At 53.6% G+C, this 20,010-nt stretch overlaps 1 protein-coding gene across 1 annotated transcript in view; it reads right to left on the reverse strand.

Annotated features, from left to right (window-relative positions):
- Positions 1-19,512, reverse strand: part of LOC146811277 (epithelial sodium channel subunit beta-2-like) — a 254,912-nt gene extending 235,400 nt beyond the window's left edge. The window contains exon 1 of the mRNA XM_085614502.1: positions 19,133-19,512. Coding sequence (XP_085470628.1) covers positions 19,133-19,497 — 365 coding nt within the window. The 5' untranslated portion in view covers positions 19,498-19,512. The remainder of the gene's footprint in view (positions 1-19,132) is intronic.
- Between the last annotated feature and the right edge of the window lie 498 nt (positions 19,513-20,010).

Here is a 20,010-nt window from a genome sequence, read left to right on the forward strand (position 1 = left end):
GTTGAATAACTGCGCTCGGACCCGCACATCCGCGGGAGGGCTCTCCGCGACCCGGGTAAGGCCGCAATTAATATCCAAGAAAAAGCACCCAACTTGGAGAGCCAGCATGCGTTGTATCAATTCTTTATTCTGTCAGGCAGCCCCGCTAGACAAACTTCCATTGCACAGCATTTATCTCGCCGACATTTTCCTTACGCGTTTCGGGCGTCCTCGCGCCCTTGCTCACAGGTGTTGGCAATGAGGACAGGCAGCATACCGCAACTCTTTATACCCAGCATTCTCTGTGCCATAGTGGGCGTGTCCTGCAAGGTGCATGCTGGAATATTGAGTTCATGTACTGCAATTAGTTGTTGAAAGCGGCCGCCAAAGACCCCATGTAGAATTCTAACCCCAGTGGGTTGCTGTGGCAAAAGGGGCTTGTTGCAAGACTGTGATGTCCAAACAGTGGATACAGCGCTCCGTGTTACGCTGTTGAATAACTGCGCTCGGACCCGCACATCCGCGGGAGGGATCTCCGCGACCCGGGTAAGGCCGCAATTAATATCCAAGAAAAAGCACCCAACTTGGAGAGCCAGCATGCGTTGTATCAATTCTTTATTCTGTCAGGCAGCCCCGCTAGACAAACTTCCATTGCACAGCATTTATCTCGCCGACATTTTCCTTACGCATTTCGGGCGTCCTCGCGCCCTTGCTCACAGGTGTTGGCAATGAGGACAGGCAGCATACCGCAACTCTTTATACCCAGCATTCTCTGTGCCATAGTGGGCGTGTCCTGCAAGGTGCATGCTGGAATATTGAGTTCATGTACTGCAATTAGTTGTTGAAAGCGGCCGCCAAAGACCCCATGTAGAATTCTAACCCCAGTGGGTTGCTGTGGCAAAAGGGGCTTGTTGCAAGACTGTGATGTCCAAACAGTGGATACAGCGCTCCGTGTTACGCTGTTGAATAACTGCGCTCGGACCCGCACATCCGCGGGAGGGCTCTCCGCGACCCGGGTAAGGCCGCAATTAATATCCAAGAAAAAGCACCCAACTTGGAGAGCCAGCATGCGTTGTATCAATTCTTTATTCTGTCAGGCAGCCCCGCTAGACAAACTTCCATTGCACAGCATTTATCTCGCCGACATTTTCCTTACGCGTTTCGGGCGTCCTCGCGCCCTTGCTCACAGGTGTTGGCAATGAGGACAGGCAGCATACCGCAACTCTTTATACCCAGCATTCTCTGTGCCATAGTGGGCGTGTCCTGCAAGGTGCATGCTGGAATATTGAGTTCATGTACTGCAATTAGTTATTGAAAGCGGCCGCCAAAGACCCCATGTAGAATTCTAACCCCAGTGGGTTGCTGTGGCAAAAGGGGCTTGTTGCAAGACTGTGATGTCCAAACAGTGGATACAGCGCTCCGTGTTACGCTGTTGAATAACTGCGCTCGGACCCGCACATCCGCGGGAGGGCTCTCCGCGACCCGGGTAAGGCCGCAATTAATATCCAAGAAAAAGCCCCCAACTTGGAGAGCCAGCATGCGTTGTATCAATTCTTTATTCTGTCAGGCAGCCCCGCTAGACAAACTTCCATTGCACAGCATTTATCTCGCCGACATTTTCCTTACGCGTTTCGGGCGTCCTCGCGCCCTTGCTCACAGGTGTTGGCAATGAGGACAGGCAGCATACCGCAACTCTTTATACCCAGCATTCTCTGTGCCATAGTGGGCGTGTCCTGCAAGGTGCATGCTGGAATATTGAGTTCATGTACTGCAATTAGTTGTTGAAAGCGGCCGCCAAAGACCCCATGTAGAATTCTAACCCCAGTGGGTTGCTGTGGCAAAAGGGGCTTGTTGCAAGACTGTGATGTCCAAACAGTGGATACAGCGCTGCGGGTCCGAGCGCAGTTATTCAACAGCGTAACACGGAGCGCTGTATCCACTGTTTGGACATCACAGTCTTGCAACAAGCCCCTTTTGCCACAGCAACCCACTGGGGTTAGAATTCTACATGGGGTCTTTGGCGGCCGCTTTCAACAACTAATTGCAGTACATGAACTCAATATTCCAGCATGCACCTTGCAGGACACGCCCACTATGGCACAGAGAATGCTGGGTATAAAGAGTTGCGGTATGCTGCCTGTCCTCATTGCCAACACCTGTGAGCAAGGGCGCGAGGACGCCCGAAACGCGTAAGGAAAATGTCGGCGAGATAAATGCTGTGCAATGGAAGTTTGTCTAGCGGGGCTGCCTGACGGAATAAAGAATTGATACAACGCATGCTGGCTCTCCAAGTTGGGTGCTTTTTCTTGGATATTAATTGCGGCCTTACCCGGGTCGCGGAGAGCCCTCCCGCGGATGTGCGGGTCCGAGCGCAGTTATTCAACAGCGTAACACGGAGCGCTGTATCCACTGTTTGGACATCACAGTCTTGCAACAAGCCCCTTTTGCCACAGCAACCCACTGGGGTTAGAATTCTACATGGGGTCTTTGGCGGCCGCTTTCAACAACTAATTGCAGTACATGAACTCAATATTCCAGCATGCACCTTGCAGGACACGCCCACTATGGCACAGAGAATGCTGGGTATAAAGAGTTGCGGTATGCTGCCTGTCCTCATTGCCAACACCTGTGAGCAAGGGCGCGAGGACGCCCGAAACGCGTAAGGAAAATGTCGGCGAGATAAATGCTGTGCAATGGAAGTTTGTCTAGCGGGGCTGCCTGACGGAATAAAGAATTGATACAACGCATGCTGGCTCTCTGTTGGACAGGCCACATGAAGGGCTTGCTCCCCCCTCGCACGACAGGGCCCAAACCCCGGACTCCCAGGTGTTACCCCCAAGGGCAACCCGCACCCCGTCTCCCAACGGAACTCCTGCTCCCGGACATCCATGTATCATGGGACCGAACCACTACCGGCTCCCCTGGCCGGATCAGCCGCCATCTTGGACACTGCGCCACGAGGCCGCGTGGCCTCAGCCCGACCGTAACCCTGGGCCTGGCCGGCCCCGACATCCCGGCACCACCATCCACCCAGGAGGTGAACGGACCACTTGGCAGGTCAATGGGAGAAAGAAGCGTCGAGGGCTCTCCCCCGCCAGGTGCCGATCACCCTCCAGCTCCCCCAGGCGGTGGCTCCACCCCCTGCTGGGTGTCTGGACTCCCTCATCCCGGACCCCCCGACCTCCAAGTGCGAGGGTCCGGACATCAAAGGGCGCCAGACCTATAACTAGGGCAGCTCCAGAGCAGGAAGGCAGTTGTATCCTGGAGTCGAGAGACACCGAGAGAACTCAGCCTTGACGGACTACTGGCGCTGCCGTAGCCCTGCCTTGTGAACTATCGTCCTGCCTGCTGGCGCTGCCGCGGCCTTCTGCAACATCCATCCTCGTCGGGACCTGCTGGCGCTGCCGCGGACCGTTGTAACGACCACCTTCATCGGGACCTGCTGGCGCTGCCGCGGACTGTGTAACGACCATCTTCACCGGGACCTGCTGGCGCTGCCGCGGACCGTGTAACGACCATCTTCACCGGGACCTGCTGGCGCTGCCGCGGCCCGTCCAAGCTAGAACACCGAGCTCGAGGATTGTGAGCTATCCACCATACCATCTCAGCTACCAGACTGGTAACCAGACTGTCCCGCTACCCCCTTTCCCCAAACCAAGAGACTCGAATCGAGGGGACCCCTGAGTCCAGACCTCCTTGTACCATTTCATCGTAAGAAATCACCTATAAAGAACGCTAAATCTTATCCTTGTGTGGTGTATATCTGTGGGGGGGGAAGTTATTCATCTGTACGATCGCTGGAGACGGCTCTCCCCGGAGACCTCTCCCCTTGTCCTCGGCCGACCCTCCCGGTCCGTCTAACATTGGTGGCCAGCGGCGCGATCCGAATCAACGCGTAATCGTACAGAGAGTAGCTCACCCCACGACAAAACCACGATGTCAACCAAAGATAGCGGTTCCACCGAGAAATTCCAAATGGATAAATTGGAAGAGTATAGCCATCGCGAACTTAAACAATTCTGCATGGAACTAGGCATTGCTACCACCGGCATGAGTACCAAAGACGATTTGAAGCACGCCCTTGAGTCGTGGGCGGAAACCGGGGTCGCCGGATCCCCCGACCAAAACGGTGTAGCACCAGAGGGGAACGCCACAGCTCCCGAGGAGCGAGGAACGGGCCTCTCGCAGGAAGAGATCCAAGAAAGAGAAAAAACCAGATTACATGAGTTGGAAATGGCACGACTCAAGATGGACGGTGAACTAAAGTTAGCCGAGCAAAAACTAAATCTAGAACATCTGCGGCTCCGAGAAGAACGGGAAGAAAAACAGAGGCAGAGAGAGCTCGAAGAAAAAAGACTAACATTCGAACACGAGCGCAAACTGGCGGAAATAGAACTTCGGAAACAGAATAAAGAACCGGGGGTGCCTGAGCGACCGCACACCCCGGGAGCAACCGAGAAGAAAGTCCACATCCCCAAGGATGTTGTCCGAGAGTATGTCCGAGAGGACGACATACAACAGTGGTTCAAAGCCTACGAGATCGCCATGACCTCCCACCGGATCGATCGGAGTGACTGGGGAGCCGGCCTATGGGGGAGGTTCGTCAACGAAGGCCGCGATGCCCTACTGCAGCTCCCAGATCATCAGATGTCATCCTATGACCACATGAAGGCTGCCCTCCTCACCCGATATGGGCTCACACCCGAAATGTACCGCCAGAGGTTCCGAGACTGCACCCGGGTACAACTTGGGTGGAATACGTCAACTATTTCAGCCGAGCCTTCGAGGGTTGGATCAAGGGAAGCCACGTAACGACCTACGAGCAACTCTTTAATCTTATGGTGTGGGAGCACCTGTCTAACAACTGCTTCGTCGAGCTCAGGCAGCACCTCCTCGACAGTAAATTGACTGACCCACGGCAACTCGCCGCCGAAGCTGACCGATGGGAAAGCACCCGAGTGGGCCGGAGAGGGCCACACGAGCAAAACCGAAACAACCAAGGGCAGCACCGTCCCCGAGGAGGAGGAGGAGGCCAGGGGCGAGGGAGAGACACCATCCCGGCCACTCCCGCGGCCAGCACCCCGCCCCCGGCTGGCCGGGGCAACCCCCCGATGCGCCCGGGGTTCCGAGCCAATGTCACGTGTCACCGATGCCAGCGAGTCGGCCACTACGCCAATGACCCGAGCTGCCCGCAGAACCAAACGCCAAAGCCCCGCCAGGTAGCTGCCGCCGCCCTGGGGGGAAAACAAATCTCCGAGGAACAGGAAGAATATGAGCAGGCACAACAAGAGTGGGAACCGGCCGCCATGGTTCTAGCGTGCCTAGGGGGAAAAGACATGGTCCCGCGGGCTCCCCTACCCGCCAACACCCGGAAATATGGCCAGTGGGTGAACATTAATGGGCGTCGGGCCGAAGCCCTACGTGACACAGGGGCCAGTGTGACGGCCGTCCGCTGTCACCTGGTGAAACCAGAGCAGATCCTGCCGAACATTCTCTGCCCCGTCCGCTCAGCCGACAATTCCGAAAGTCTGTGTCGGATGGCCTGCGTCCCCTTCGAATGGGGAGGGGTCTCCGGCCTGTTGAAGGTGATGGTCCGGGATGATGCCCCCGTGGACTGCCTCCTGGGGAATGACCTTGAGAGTTCCCCGTGGGCCGCCGTCGAAAGAAGAGAGCACCTGGGGATGCTGGGCCTCCCGGACTGGGCCTGCGTAACCACCCGGTCCATGGCCGCCCGTGCCGTCCCCCGACCAGAAGAACCAGAATGGCCAGCACCTCCTCCCCCGGTCGCTCCAGTAGAGGACAACGACTATACCGACCCCCCAGAGCCAACGCCCGAAGGGGTCGCCCAGCCCCAGGACCTTCCCGGCCTGGCTCAGTGGCGTCAAGAAGGGGGGCCCACCCAGGAACAGTTCCGCCAGGAGCAGAAGACCTGCCCCTCCCTCGAGGGACTCCGCCAGCAAGCCAGCGCCCAGAGCGCAGGGGACTCCACCGGAACCCATTGGGTCTATTGGGATAACGACCTGCTATACAGTGAACAAAGAATCGCGGAGTTAGGGGCCAGTCGAGTGCTGGTGGTGCCCCTCCGTTTCACAGACTTCCTACTAACCTTGGCCCACGATGTTCCCCTGGCTGGACACCTGGGCCAGGACAAAACCTACAGTCGCCTAGTGACCCACTTTTTCTGGCCGAAGATGCGGAACGACGTCCTTAACCACTGCCGGTCCTGCCCCACGTGCCAGGCCAGTGGGAAGAGCGGCCGTAAGCTCAAAGCCCCTCTGCAACCCTTCCCAGTGGTCACCACCCTGTTCGAGAGGGTAGGAATAGACATTGTGGGGCCCCTGGACCCCCGCACGGCACAAGGACATCGGTTCATCCTGGTACTGGTGGACCACGCCACCCGCTACCCCGAGGCTGTGCCCCTGCGAACTGTAACAGCTCCGGTGGTCGGCCGGGCCCTAATGGGGATCTTCTCCCGGGTGGGCTTCCCCCGAGAAGTCGTCAGCGACCGAGGCACAAACTTTATCTCGAAATATATGAAGTCCCTCTGGCAACAGTGCGGGGTCACCTACCGATTCACGACCCCCTATCACCCTCAAGGGAACGGACTAATTGAGCGATTCAACCGCACACTCAAGGGAATGATTGGGGGATTGGAAGAGCCCCTCCGTCGCCAGTGGGATGTACTACTCCCGTGCCTCCTCTTCGCCTATCGAGAAGTTCCCCAGAAGTCCCTCGGCTTTAGCCCTCTCGAACTCCTGTACGGGCACCCTGTGCGAGGGCCCCTCAGCCTAGTCAAAGAAGGTTGGGAGATGGCCCCCCTAAAGACCCCTCCAGACGTCTTCAAGTACCTCCTGGCACTACGCAATCAGACCCGGCGCTTCAGGGAGATGGCAAAAGCGAACCTCGAGGCCAGTCAGGAGGACATGAAAAAATGGTACGATCAGAATGCCTCCTCCGTCGAATTCGAACCTGGTCAACAAGTGTGGGTGATGTCCCCCACCGAACCATGTGCCTTGCAAGATAAGTGGACGGGGCCCTTCAAAGTGGTCGAACGCAAGAGCCCCGTCACCTACCTCATCGACATGGAGTCCCCCCGGAACCCCCTCCGGGTCCTCCACACCAACAGACTCAAACCCCACTTTGTGCGCTCGGAACTCAGCCTCCTGATGGCTACAGACAGTGGGGCGGAAGAAGACTCCGAGCCCCTCCCTGATCTCCTGAAGACCCAGGAGAACGACGGTTCCGTGGACGGGGTCCGGCTCTCCGATGCCCTCACCCCAGAGCAACGCCAGGGCTGCCGGGACCTCCTGCTGCGGTTTGCTACACTGTTTTCCCTCACCCCAGGGATCACCCCTTGGTGCTTGCACGACGTGGACACCGGGGACAGTCCCCCTATCCGACACCGGGCCTACCGCGTGCCAGATCGGGTGCGGGCCTGCATCCAAGAGGAAGTATCCAAGATGCTCACGCTCGGGGTCATCGAGCCCTCGGACAGCCCCTGGGCCAGCCCGGTCGTACTGGTCCCCAAAGCCGCTGCCCCCGGCACCACTCCTGAACTCCGATTCTGCGTCAACTATCGGGGCTTGAACGCTGTCACCCGGACCGACGCTCATCCTATCCCCCGAGCGGATGAATTGATCGACCGCCTGGGGGCCGCCCGCTACCTCAGCATCTTCGATCTGACAGCGGGCTACTGGCAGATCGGTCTCACACCCCGGGCCCAGGAACGGTCCGCCTTGTCTACCCCCGATGGCCACTACCACTTCAAGGTCATGCCCTTCGGCATGAAGAATGCCCCCGCTACTTTTCAACGTCTAGTGAACCAGGTCTTGGCGGGGCTCGAAGAGTTCAGCGCCGCCTACCTGGACGATATCGCTGTGTACAGCCGCCACTGGTCCGACCACCTCCACCACCTCCAAGAGGTCCTGCAGGCCCTCCAGCGGGCCGGCCTCACGATTAAGGCCGGCAAGTGCCAAATTGGTCAAGGGTCCGTGACCTACCTCGGACACCAGGTGGGAAGCGGTCTGGTGGCCCCTCTGCAACTCAAAATTGCTGCCATCCAGTCCTGGCAACCCCCCGTCACGCAGACCGAGGTCCGAGCCTTCTTGGGACTCACCGGCTACTACCGGCGGTTCGTGAGGGACTATGGCAGCATTGTGGGGCTCCTCACGGGTCTCACGTCCAAAAACCACCCGAAGAGGATTAACTGGACCCCCGACTGTCAAGCGGCCTTCGAGAAGCTGAAGGCCGCCCTGTGCACCGCCCCTGTGCTCCAGGCCCCCGATTACAGTCGGGAATTCATTGTACAAACAGACGCCTCCGACCACGGCATCGGGGCGGTTCTTTCCCAGCTGAACCCCGAGGGTCTTGACCAGCCGGTGGCCTTCATCAGCAGACGCCTCCTGGCCCGAGAACAGCGCTGGAGCACAATCGAGAGGGAGGCCTTCGCAGTAGTGTGGGCCCTCAAAAAGCTCCGGCCCTATCTCTTCGGTACCCACTTCCGGGTGCAAACCGACCATCGACCCCTGCAGTGGCTAATGCAGATGCGGGGGGAAAACCCAAAACTATTGCGCTGGTCCATCTCCCTGCAGGGAATGGACTTCACTGTGGAACATCGACCGGGCCAAGACCACGCCAACGCAGATGGCCTGTCACGCTTTTTCCGCCTCGACGAGGAGAGTCCCCAAGAGGATGGGTGACTCTCCCCGCCTTCAGCTGGGGGGGACGCATGTTGGACAGGCCACATGAAGGGCTTGCTCCCCCCCCGCACGACAGGGCCCAAACCCCGGACTCCCAGGTGTTACCCCCAAGGGCAACCCGCACCCCGTCTCCCAACGGAACTCCTGCCCCCGGACATCCATGTATCATGGGACCGAACCACTACCGGCTCCCCCGGCCGGATCAGCCGCCATCTTGGACACTGCGCCACGAGGCCACGTGGCCTCAGCCCAACCCTAACCCTGGGCCTGGCCGGCCCCGACATCCCGGCACCACCATCCACCCAGGAGGTGAACGGACCACTTGGCAGGTCAATGGGAGAAAGAAGCGTCGAGGGCTCTCCCCCGCCAGGTGCCGATCACCCTCCAGCTCCCCCAGGCGCTGGCTCCACCCCCTGCTGGGTGTCTGGACTCCCTCATCCCGGACCCCCCGACCTCCAAGTGCGAGGGTCCGGACATCAAAGGGCGCCAGACCTATAACTAGGGCAGCTCCAGAGCAGGAAGGCAGTTGTATCCTGGAGTCGAGAGACAACGAGAGAACTCAGCCTTGACGGACTACTGGCGCTACCGTAGCCCTGCCTTGTGAACTATCGTCCTGCCTGCTGGCGCTGCCGCGGCCTTCTGCAACATCCATCCTCGTCGGGACCTGCTGGCGCTGCCGCGGACCGTTGTAACAACCACCTTCATCGGGACCTGCTGTCGCTGCCGCGGACCGTGTAACGACCATCTTCACCGGGACCTGCTGGCGCTGCCGCGGACCGTGTAACGACCATCTTCACCGGGACCTGCTGGCGCTGCCGCGGCCCGTCCAAGCTAGAACACCGAGCTCGAGGATTGTGAGCTATCCACCATACCATCTCAGCTACCAGACTGGTAACCAGACTGTCCCGCTACCCCCTTTCCCCAAACCAAGAGACTCGAATCGAGGGGACCCCTGAGTCCAGACCTCCTTGTACCATTTCATCGTAAGAAATCACCTATAAAGAACGCTAAATCTTATCCTTGTGTGGTGTATATCTGTGGGGGGGAAGTTATTCATCTGTACGATCGCTGGAGACGGCTCTCCCCGGAGACCTCTCCCCTTGTCCTCGGCCGACCCTCCCGGTCCGTCTAACACTCTTCAAGTTGGGTGCTTTTTCTTGGATATTAATTGCGGCCTTACCCGGGTCGCGGAGAGCCCTCCCGCGGATGTGCGGGTCCGAGCGCAGTTATTCAACAGCGTAACACGGAGCGCTGTATCCACTGTTTGGACATCACAGTCTTGCAACAAGCCCCTTTTGCCACAGCAACCCACTGGGGTTAGAATTCTACATGGGGTCTTTGGCGGCCGCTTTCAACAACTAATTGCAGTACATGAACTCAATATTCCAGCATGCACCTTGCAGGACACGCCCACTATGGCACAGAGAATGCTGGGTATAAAGAGTTGCGGTATGCTGCCTGTCCTCATTGCCAACACCTGTGAGCAAGGGAGCGAGGACGCCCGAAACGCGTAAGGAAAATGTCGGCGAGATAAATGCTGTGCAATGGAAGTTTGTCTAGCGGGGCTGCCTGACGGAATAAAGAATTGATACAACGCATGCTGGCTCTCCAAGTTGGGTGCTTTTTCTTGGATATTAATTGTGGCCTTACCCGGGTCGCTGAGAGCCCTCCCGCGGATGTGCGGGTCCGAGCGCAGTTATTCAACAGCGTAACACGGAGCGCTGTATCCACTGTTTGGACATCACAGTCTTGCAACAAGCCCCTTTTGCCACAGCAACCCACTGGGGTTAGAATTCTACATGGGGTCTTTGGCGGCCGCTTTCAACAACTAATTGCAGTACATGAACTCAATATTCCAGCATGCACCTTGCAGGACACGCCCACTATGGCACAGAGAATGCTGGGTATAAAGAGTTGCGGTATACTGCCTGTCCTCATTGCCAACACCTGTGAGCAAGGGCGCGAGGACGCCCGAAACGCGTAAGGAAAATGTCGGCGAGATAAATGCTGTGCAATGGAAGTTTGTCTAGCGGGGCTTCCTGACGGAATAAAGAATTGATACAACGCATGCTGGCTCTCCAAGTTGGGTGCTTTTTCTTGGATATTAATTGCGGCCTTACCCGGGTCGCGGAGAGCCCTCCCGCGGATGTGCGGGTCCGAGCGCAGTTATTCAACAGCGTAACACGGAGCGCTGTATCCACTGTTTGGACATCACAGTCTTGCAACAAGCCCCTTTTGCCACAGCAACCCACTGGGGTTAGAATTCTACATGGGGTCTTTGGCGGCCGCTTTCAACAACTAATTGCAGTACATGAACTCAATATTCCAGCATGCACCTTGCAGGACACGCCCACTATGGCACAGAGAATGCTGGGTATAAAGAGTTGCGGTATGCTGCCTGTCCTCATTGCCAACACCTGTGAGCAAGGGCGCGAGGACGCCCGAAACGCGTAAGGAAAATGTCGGCGAGATAAATGCTGTGCAATGGAAGTTTGTCTAGCGGGGCTGCCTGACGGAATAAAGAATTGATACAACGCATGCTGGCTCTCCAAGTTGGGTGCTTTTTCTTGGATATTAATTGCGGCCTTACCCGGGTCGCGGAGAGCCCTCCCGCGGATGTGCGGGTCCGAGCGCAGTTATTCAACAGCGTAACACGGAGCGCTGTATCCACTGTTTGGACATCACAGTCTTGCAACAAGCCCCTTTTGCCACAGCAACCCACTGGGGTTAGAATTCTACATGGGGTCTTTGGCGGCCGCTTTCAACAACTAATTGCAGTACATGAACTCAATATTCCAGCATGCACCTTGCAGGACACGCCCACTATGGCACAGAGAATGCTGGGTATAAAGAGTTGCGGTATGCTGCCTGTCCTCATTGCCAACACCTGTGAGCAAGGGCGCGAGGACGCCCGAAACGCGTAAGGAAAATGTCGGCGAGATAAATGCTGTGCAATGGAAGTTTGTCTAGTGGGGCTGCCTGACAGAATAAAGAATTGATACAACGCATGCTGGCTCTCCAAGTTGGGTGCTTTTTCTTGGATATTAATTGCGTCCTTACCCGGGTCGCGGAGAGCCCTCCCGCGGATGTGCGGGTCCGAGCGCAGTTATTCAACAGCGTAACACGGAGCGCTGTATCCACTGTTTGGACATCACAGTCTTGCAACAAGCCCCTTTTGCCACAGCAACCCACTGGGGTTAGAATTCTACATGGGGTCTTTGGCGGCCGCTTTCAACAACTAATTGCAGTACATGAACTCAATATTCCAGCATGCACCTTGCAGGACACGCCCACTATGGCACAGAGAATGCTGGGTATAAAGAGTTGCGGTATGCTGCCTGTCCTCATTGCCAACACCTGTGAGCAAGGGAGCGAGGACGCCCGAAACGCGTAAGGAAAATGTCGGCGAGATAAATGCTGTGCAATGGAAGTTTGTCTAGCGGGGCTGCCTGACGGAATAAAGAATTGATACAACGCATGCTGGCTCTCCAAGTTGGGTGCTTTTTCTTGGATATTAATTGTGGCCTTACCCGGGTCGCTGAGAGCCCTCCCGCGGATGTGCGGGTCCGAGCGCAGTTATTCAACAGCGTAACACGGAGCGCTGTATCCACTGTTTGGACATCACAGTCTTGCAACAAGCCCCTTTTGCCACAGCAACCCACTGGGGTTAGAATTCTACATGGGGTCTTTGGCGGCCGCTTTCAACAACTAATTGCAGTACATGAACTCAATATTCCAGCATGCACCTTGCAGGACACGCCCACTATGGCACAGAGAATGCTGGGTATAAAGAGTTGCGGTATGCTGCCTGTCCTCATTGCCAACACCTGTGAGCAAGGGCGCGAGGACGCCCGAAACGCGTAAGGAAAATGTCGGCGAGATAAATGCTGTGCAATGGAAGTTTGTCTAGCGGGGCTGCCTGACGGAATAAAGAATTGATACAACGCATGCTGGCTCTCCAAGTTGGGTGCTTTTTCTTGGATATTAATTGCGGCCTTACCCGGGTCGCGGAGAGCCCTCCCGCGGATGTGCGGGTCCGAGCGCAGTTATTCAACAGCGTAACACGGAGCGCTGTATCCACTGTTTGGACATCACAGTCTTGCAACAAGCCCCTTTTGCCACAGCAACCCACTGGGGTTAGAATTCTACATGGGGTCTTTGGCGGCCGCTTTCAACAACTAATTGCAGTACATGAACTCAATATTCCAGCATGCACCTTGCAGGACACGCCCACTATGGCACAGAGAATGCTGGGTATAAAGAGTTGCGGTATACTGCCTGTCCTCATTGCCAACACCTGTGAGCAAGGGCGCGAGGACGCCCGAAACGCGTAAGGAAAATGTCGGCGAGATAAATGCTGTGCAATGGAAGTTTGTCTAGCGGGGCTGCCTGACGGAATAAAGAATTGATACAACGCATGCTGGCTCTCCAAGTTGGGTGCTTTTTCTTGGATATTAATTGCGGCCTTACCCGGGTCGCGGAGAGCCCTCCCGCGGATGTGCGGGTCCGAGCGCAGTTATTCAACAGCGTAACACGGAGCGCTGTATCCACTGTTTGGACATCACAGTCTTGCAACAAGCCCCTTTTGCCACAGCAACCCACTGGGGTTAGAATTCTACATGGGGTCTTTGGCGGCCGCTTTCAACAACTAATTGCAGTACATGAACTCAATATTCCAGCATGCACCTTGCAGGACACGCCCACTATGGCACAGAGAATGCTGGGTATAAAGAGTTGCGGTATGCTGCCTATCCTCATTGCCAACACCTGTGAGCAAGGGCGCGAGGACGCCCGAAACGCGTAAGGAAAATGTCGGCGAGATAAATGCTGTGCAATGGAAGTTTGTCTAGCGGGGCTGCCTGACGGAATAAAGAATTGATACAACGCATGCTGGCTCTCCAAGTTGGGTGCTTTTTCTTGGATATTAATTGCGGCCTTACCCGGGTCGCGGAGAGCCCTCCCGCGGATGTGCGGGTCCGAGCGCAGTTATTCAACAGCGTAACACGGAGCGCTGTATCCACTGTTTGGACATCACAGTCTTGCAACAAGCCCCTTTTGCCACAGCAACCCACTGGGGTTAGAATTCTACATGGGGTCTTTGGCGGCCGCTTTCAACAACTAATTGCAGTACATGAACTCAATATTCCAGCATGCACCTTGCAGGACACGCCCACTATGGCACAGAGAATGCTGGGTATAAAGAGTTGCGGTATGCTGCCTGCCCTCATTGCCAACACCTGTGAGCAAGGGCGCGAGGACGCCCGAAACGCGTAAGGAAAATGTCGGCGAGATAAATGCTGTGCAATGGAAGTTTGTCTAGCGGGGCTGCCTGACGGAATAAAGAATTGATACAACGCATGCTGGCTCTCCAAGTTGGGTGCTTTTTCTTGGATATTATTGCGGCCTTACCCGGGTCGCGGAGAGCCCTCCCGCGGATGTGCGGGTCCGAGCGCAGTTATTCAACAGCGTAACACGGAGCGCTGTATCCACTGTTTGGACATCACAGTCTTGCAACAAGCCCCTTTTGCCACAGCAACCCACTGGGGTTAGAATTCTACATGGGGTCTTTGGCGGCCGCTTTCAACAACTAATTGCAGTACATGAACTCAATATTCCAGCATGCACCTTGCAGGACACGCCCACTATGGCACAGAGAATGCTGGGTATAAAGAGTTGCGGTATACTGCCTGTCCTCATTGCCAACACCTGTGAGCAAGGGCGCGAGGACGCCCGAAACGCGTAAGGAAAATGTCGGCGAGATAAATGCTGTGCAATGGAAGTTTGTCTAGCGGGGCTTCCTGACGGAATAAAGAATTGATACAACGCATGCTGGCTCTCCAAGTTGGGTGCTTTTTCTTGGATATTAATTGCGGCCTTACCCGGGTCGCGGAGAGCCCTCCCGCGGATGTGCGGGTCCGAGCGCAGTTATTCAACAGCGTAACACGGAGCGCTGTATCCACTGTTTGGACATCACAGTCTTGCAACAAGCCCCTTTTGCCACAGCAACCCACTGGGGTTAGAATTCTACATGGGGTCTTTGGCGGCCGCTTTCAACAACTAATTGCAGTACATGAACTCAATATTCCAGCATGCACCTTGCAGGACACGCCCACTATGGCACAGAGAATGCTGGGTATAAAGAGTTGCGGTATGCTGCCTGTCCTCATTGCCAACACCTGTGAGCAAGGGCGCGAGGACGCCCGAAACGCGTAAGGAAAATGTCGGCGAGATAAATGCTGTGCAATGGAAGTTTGTCTAGCGGGGCTGCCTGACGGAATAAAGAATTGATACAACGCATGCTGGCTCTCCAAGTTGGGTGCTTTTTCTTGGATATTAATTGCGGCCTTACCCGGGTCGCGGAGAGCCCTCCCGCGGATGTGCGGGTCCGAGCGCAGTTATTCAACAGCGTAACACGGAGCGCTGTATCCACTGTTTGGACATCACAGTCTTGCAACAAGCCCCTTTTGCCACAGCAACCCACTGGGGTTAGAATTCTACATGGGGTCTTTGGCGGCCGCTTTCAACAACTAATTGCAGTACATGAACTCAATATTCCAGCATGCACCTTGCAGGACACGCCCACTATGGCACAGAGAATGCTGGGTATAAAGAGTTGCGGTATGCTGCCTGTCCTCATTGCCAACACCTGTGAGCAAGGGCGCGAGGACGCCCGAAACGCGTAAGGAAAATGTCGGCGAGATAAATGCTGTGCAATGGAAGTTTGTCTAGTGGGGCTGCCTGACGGAATAAAGAATTGATACAACGCATGCTGGCTCTCCAAGTTGGGTGCTTTTTCTTGGATATATATATATATATATAGAGAGAGAGAGAGAGATGAAAAATTACAAAGGTCACAGAGACGTTATAGTTAGATTGTTGTTTTACCCACAAAACCATAGAAGTTACTATAACTCATGGCCTAAAGCTACTTGACAGCAAAAGTTATAGTTTCATCAGATAAGTATATTTATAAGTATGCCTATAACTGCTGAAATTCTATGGTTTTGTGTGGGTAAAACATCAACCTAACTATAACAACCCTGTAAGCTTTGCTTTTTTCTGTGAATTTCTATAAATTTTTAACATAAAGTAATACATAATTACTGTATGTTAATACAACCCCCGCCGCCCACGATCCAACCCCATGCTGCTCATGGCCTTTGGTCATGCACGGCAGCGATATGATGTGTGAGGGGGAGTTTTTTTTTCTAATGGACTTAAGATCCGTGTTTACTCGTGGATCTTTGATTCTTTCCCAAAAAATGTTTTGGGACAATTTCTTGCCCGATGGACACCTCTGGGTGTCCTATTGGGTCAGAATATCTATATCCTGACCCCTTATGTGTTTTGAAACTTTTTTTTTCCCTCGCCCTGGCCAAGCAACATACAAAATAGCGGCCGCAACATTATTTTCAGGTTGCGTCCAGCCAATCATGACTTTGCTTTTCCCCTGGATCCGCGGATAAAGCTAGTATCCGCAAATCCCCCGTGGGTGGATCCAAGTCCCTAGCTATCTATACATTTCGTTCTCTAATAACTCTCAAAGTATTTCATTGATTTACACCAAATTACGAAAGGACGCTTTCTGGACCAAGATCTACCTTTATGACAAATTTACTGTAATTCCTTTGAGTGGTTCAGGCTTTAGCCATGTCTAAAAATTGCAAAATCCCCAAAGACATTGCATGGGGAAAAAAGCGTTTTGGGATCCCCAAAAGGAGCATAAGCAGACTGGAGCTTGCACATAGCCATCTCCATTATTCACTGCAAACACAGAATATTTGCTTCAGGCGACAGTACTAGGGGACTCCAAGATACACTCTCTTGCCCACAACATGGTGAGTGGGTGGACAGATGGTTCATGAGGCCTTAATAACGACACTGCCCTTCAGCCAGTCCTGACCTTTTAACCAACAACACATGGAATTCTAGGGCTTATGTATTTGTTCAGATGTTTTATGTTGTAGTCATGTCCTTGTAGGTTCTTTTTCATCCATGATTTTTCCATTGTCACTAATGTCCTGCCTTTCTCTCTCTCTTTTTCCCCTCTCTTCTGCTTTCCTCTCTTTTGCTCTTGGTTAAAACCTGCTGAGGAGAAATAAGTCCCAGCCCTCATAAATGAGTGTCCAGCACCTCCAACCATTGGCATACATTAAGCACTGGAAATACAGGGACTGATCTGCCCTATGATGGCTTGAATTATGAACAAATCTTGCAGTACAGTGCTTCGAAATAAGGGATGTAAATTGGTTACACAATCCAGGACATCCAGGCCCCTGCTTAACCGGCAGGCTTCAGAGCACGGATAAATGATTGTGCCATGCATAGCCCTACATATACCAACATACTTGAGGGCGGGTTACATAGGACCTATTTGGTTTTAGAGAAAATCATGCTTCTCCTATTACATAGGTTGTACACCAGTTATTAATGACCTCCCAGAGTCTACACCTTAAATATGGGAATTAGATCTTACATGGAAATATGCAATATTAGAAGAGATGACTGTTCCAGCATCTTATGAACAGATGTAGGGTCATCCTTAAAAATGGACAAGGATAATGGGGTTGAGATAAGCCTGGGCATATCAGTGACTGCTCGCAATTGTGATGTTCAGTCACAATGAAGGATATTGAGTTATCATGTGAAGGGAATGAAACACATCTGCACAAATTAGTAGGGCAGCAGTACTTTCAGAATATATGAACTGCCAACATCAAAGGGGTGGAGCTCCAGACCAGCTCTCTATTGAAGCTCTCAGCAGTAGTATCAGAAATGAGGTTAGACAGATGTGCCAAGAAGCCTTAACTTTCCAATTTCAACTTATTGATCTTGAAGTGACAGCTTCTTGCATTAGAAGCCCCAGAACTAGAGGAACATGGGAAGGGCAGCTTGCCACTCATCAATGAGTCTATAAGGTTGGGGAAACCTTAGTAGAACTGATCTGCGTGAATGATATTCCTCAGATCATTGATGTACTCCATATCAACCTATAAACATCATCCTTTATGAGGCCTCGCCTACAGGCACACATGTGTCGTCATATGCAAAAAGCACTAAAAACCTGCATCCTTGTGGCAGGGTTTAAATTCCCAAAAATGACATCATATGAGAGAAAAGAGATTTAATTTCAGTGCACACTTTCTCAGAGAACAGTTTGACATCCAGAAAATGTTATTTGATGACCATATTTTAAGGGAATAAAAAACAAGAAAACTTAGGGCACAACCAGGTTGTGGACGAAAACCCTCACTCACCCGAGGGTGACATACTTCATCATTGGGTTCCTCCAACACATGGGGACCGCAAGGTACACCATGTGGGCTACGACTTAACCCCAGGGGGAAGGAGCAGGAGTGCAAAGCACGTGTTGGATCTACCAACTGAGGATGGTAAGGAGGGGCAGAGTACAATAGTGAAAAGTGAGTAAACACTACCTACATCGGGGTAACAACTTTATACTTCCTTCCATCAGTGGTAGTGATTAAAAAGCAAGTAAAGAAAGGGTCAAACATATATAACCTAACTATTACTCGGTCAACATGTTTCTGCCATAGTGACAATTAAGTTCTGGGCATTCGTCGGGCACACATGAAGGTTGTTGTTATTATTTCACAATAGGTCACTTAAAATAAGTAAATTTATGTTTTTTTATCCTACAGAGCCTTTTGACCAACAACAATGAGGACTTACACCTGCGGTCAAGTATGGAGGCCTAAGTACCTTAAACATTTCACTTATTTTTTGCACCTTCACTAGCAAAGTGACTGAGGTCTACAGGTCCTGACGAATGCCCAGAACTTAATTGTCACTATGGCAGAAACATGTTGACCGAATAATAGTTAGGGTATATATATATATATTTAACCCTTTCTTCACTTGCTTTTTAATCACTACCACTGATGGAAGGAAGAATAAAGTTGTTGCCCCGATGTAGGTAGTATTTACTCACTTTTCACTATTGCACTCTGCCCCTCCTTACCATCCTGAGTTGGTAGATCCAACACGTGCTTTGCACTCCTGCTCCTTTCCCCTGGGGTTAAGTCGTAGCCCACATGGGATGCCTTGCGGTCCCCATGTGTTGGAGGAACCCAATGATGAAGCATGTCACCCTCGGGTGAGTGAGGGCTTTCGTCCACAACCTGGTTGTGCCCTAAGTTTTCTTGTTTTTTATTTGTCATTCCTTGCTACCCTATACATGGTGTGAGTTATATTTATGCAGTAGTGGTACAGGATAAGAAGTTTACCCTGTAGCATTGTCCTACTCTAGACCCTCTTGTGTGTGATACATATTTTAAGGGACACAGGGGAGTATGACAGGCATGAGAGGATCATAGGATATGACTATTTCCAGGACAGGAGTTATTCAAGGTCATGTTGTGCCTCAAGATACCCACACCTTGATACCACTTGGGACATCACAGAAGGTTTGCCGCACAATTAGTGACTCTTACCTCTGATCACAAATTTCCCCATGGAAGACGCATGATATGAGCATGTCCTCGAGCTGGTGGCCTAGTTCCTTCTGCTCCTGGACTGTCAACCTCGAAAGCGCAAATGCGAACTGTCGATCATCTCCAACCGAAATGCCCTCTGGTGCGGTGCTCTCGTTCTGGGTGCCACCTCTCCTGAAAAGGAAAGGCAGCTCGCTGGATAGGAAGCGAAAGCGAGAAGAGTTGAGCTTCGACATTCGGGCACGATTCAGGTTGCAAAATGTGACTGCTGGGAAGGCCAGGCGTGGGCTGTTCACCATAGTGACCTTCTCCTGGGTTGGGTAGCGCAAGAACGTGGCGATCACCTGACTGCACTGCCAGACCATACAGGCCAGCACCAGCAGCACAAACCCTGCCCAGCAGCAGCGCTGCAGTCGACCCCGGGACCGCAGGATGCTGGGGATCCCGTGGGCTGTGGTGTGGCGCAAGGTGCGGGCGCAGATTGCGCGCAACGAGGGTTTGCGCAGGTGCATCCTGGTCATCGTGGTATCCAGCTGGAGGCTTAACCTTCAGGATGCAGCTGATGGACCTGAACTTGCAATCACATCTGTCAGCTTGACTAGGGGACGCGCCGTAGCCTTGGCGGCCTATACAATGCCTACCTGCGCCGCGGCCTTGGGGGCCTTCGCAATGCCTACCTCCAGCTGCTGGAAGGTATTTCATGTGGAATAAATTGGACAGAAGCTGGGCAGACTTTAATAGGAGGACGTGAAGATTATCCCTTCCATCGGCCAAAGCTGATCTCTCAAGGGATGGCTGCGGCCCATTGTTCTACAGTTAATTAGCAGCAGAAGGTAATTAAGGCTCTGGAAGGAGATGATCTCCACACTTCTGTCTTT

The sequence above is a fragment of the Triturus cristatus genome, chromosome 7, assembly GCF_964204655.1.
Source record: "Triturus cristatus chromosome 7, aTriCri1.1, whole genome shotgun sequence".
Lineage (NCBI taxonomy): Eukaryota > Metazoa > Chordata > Amphibia > Caudata > Salamandridae > Triturus > Triturus cristatus.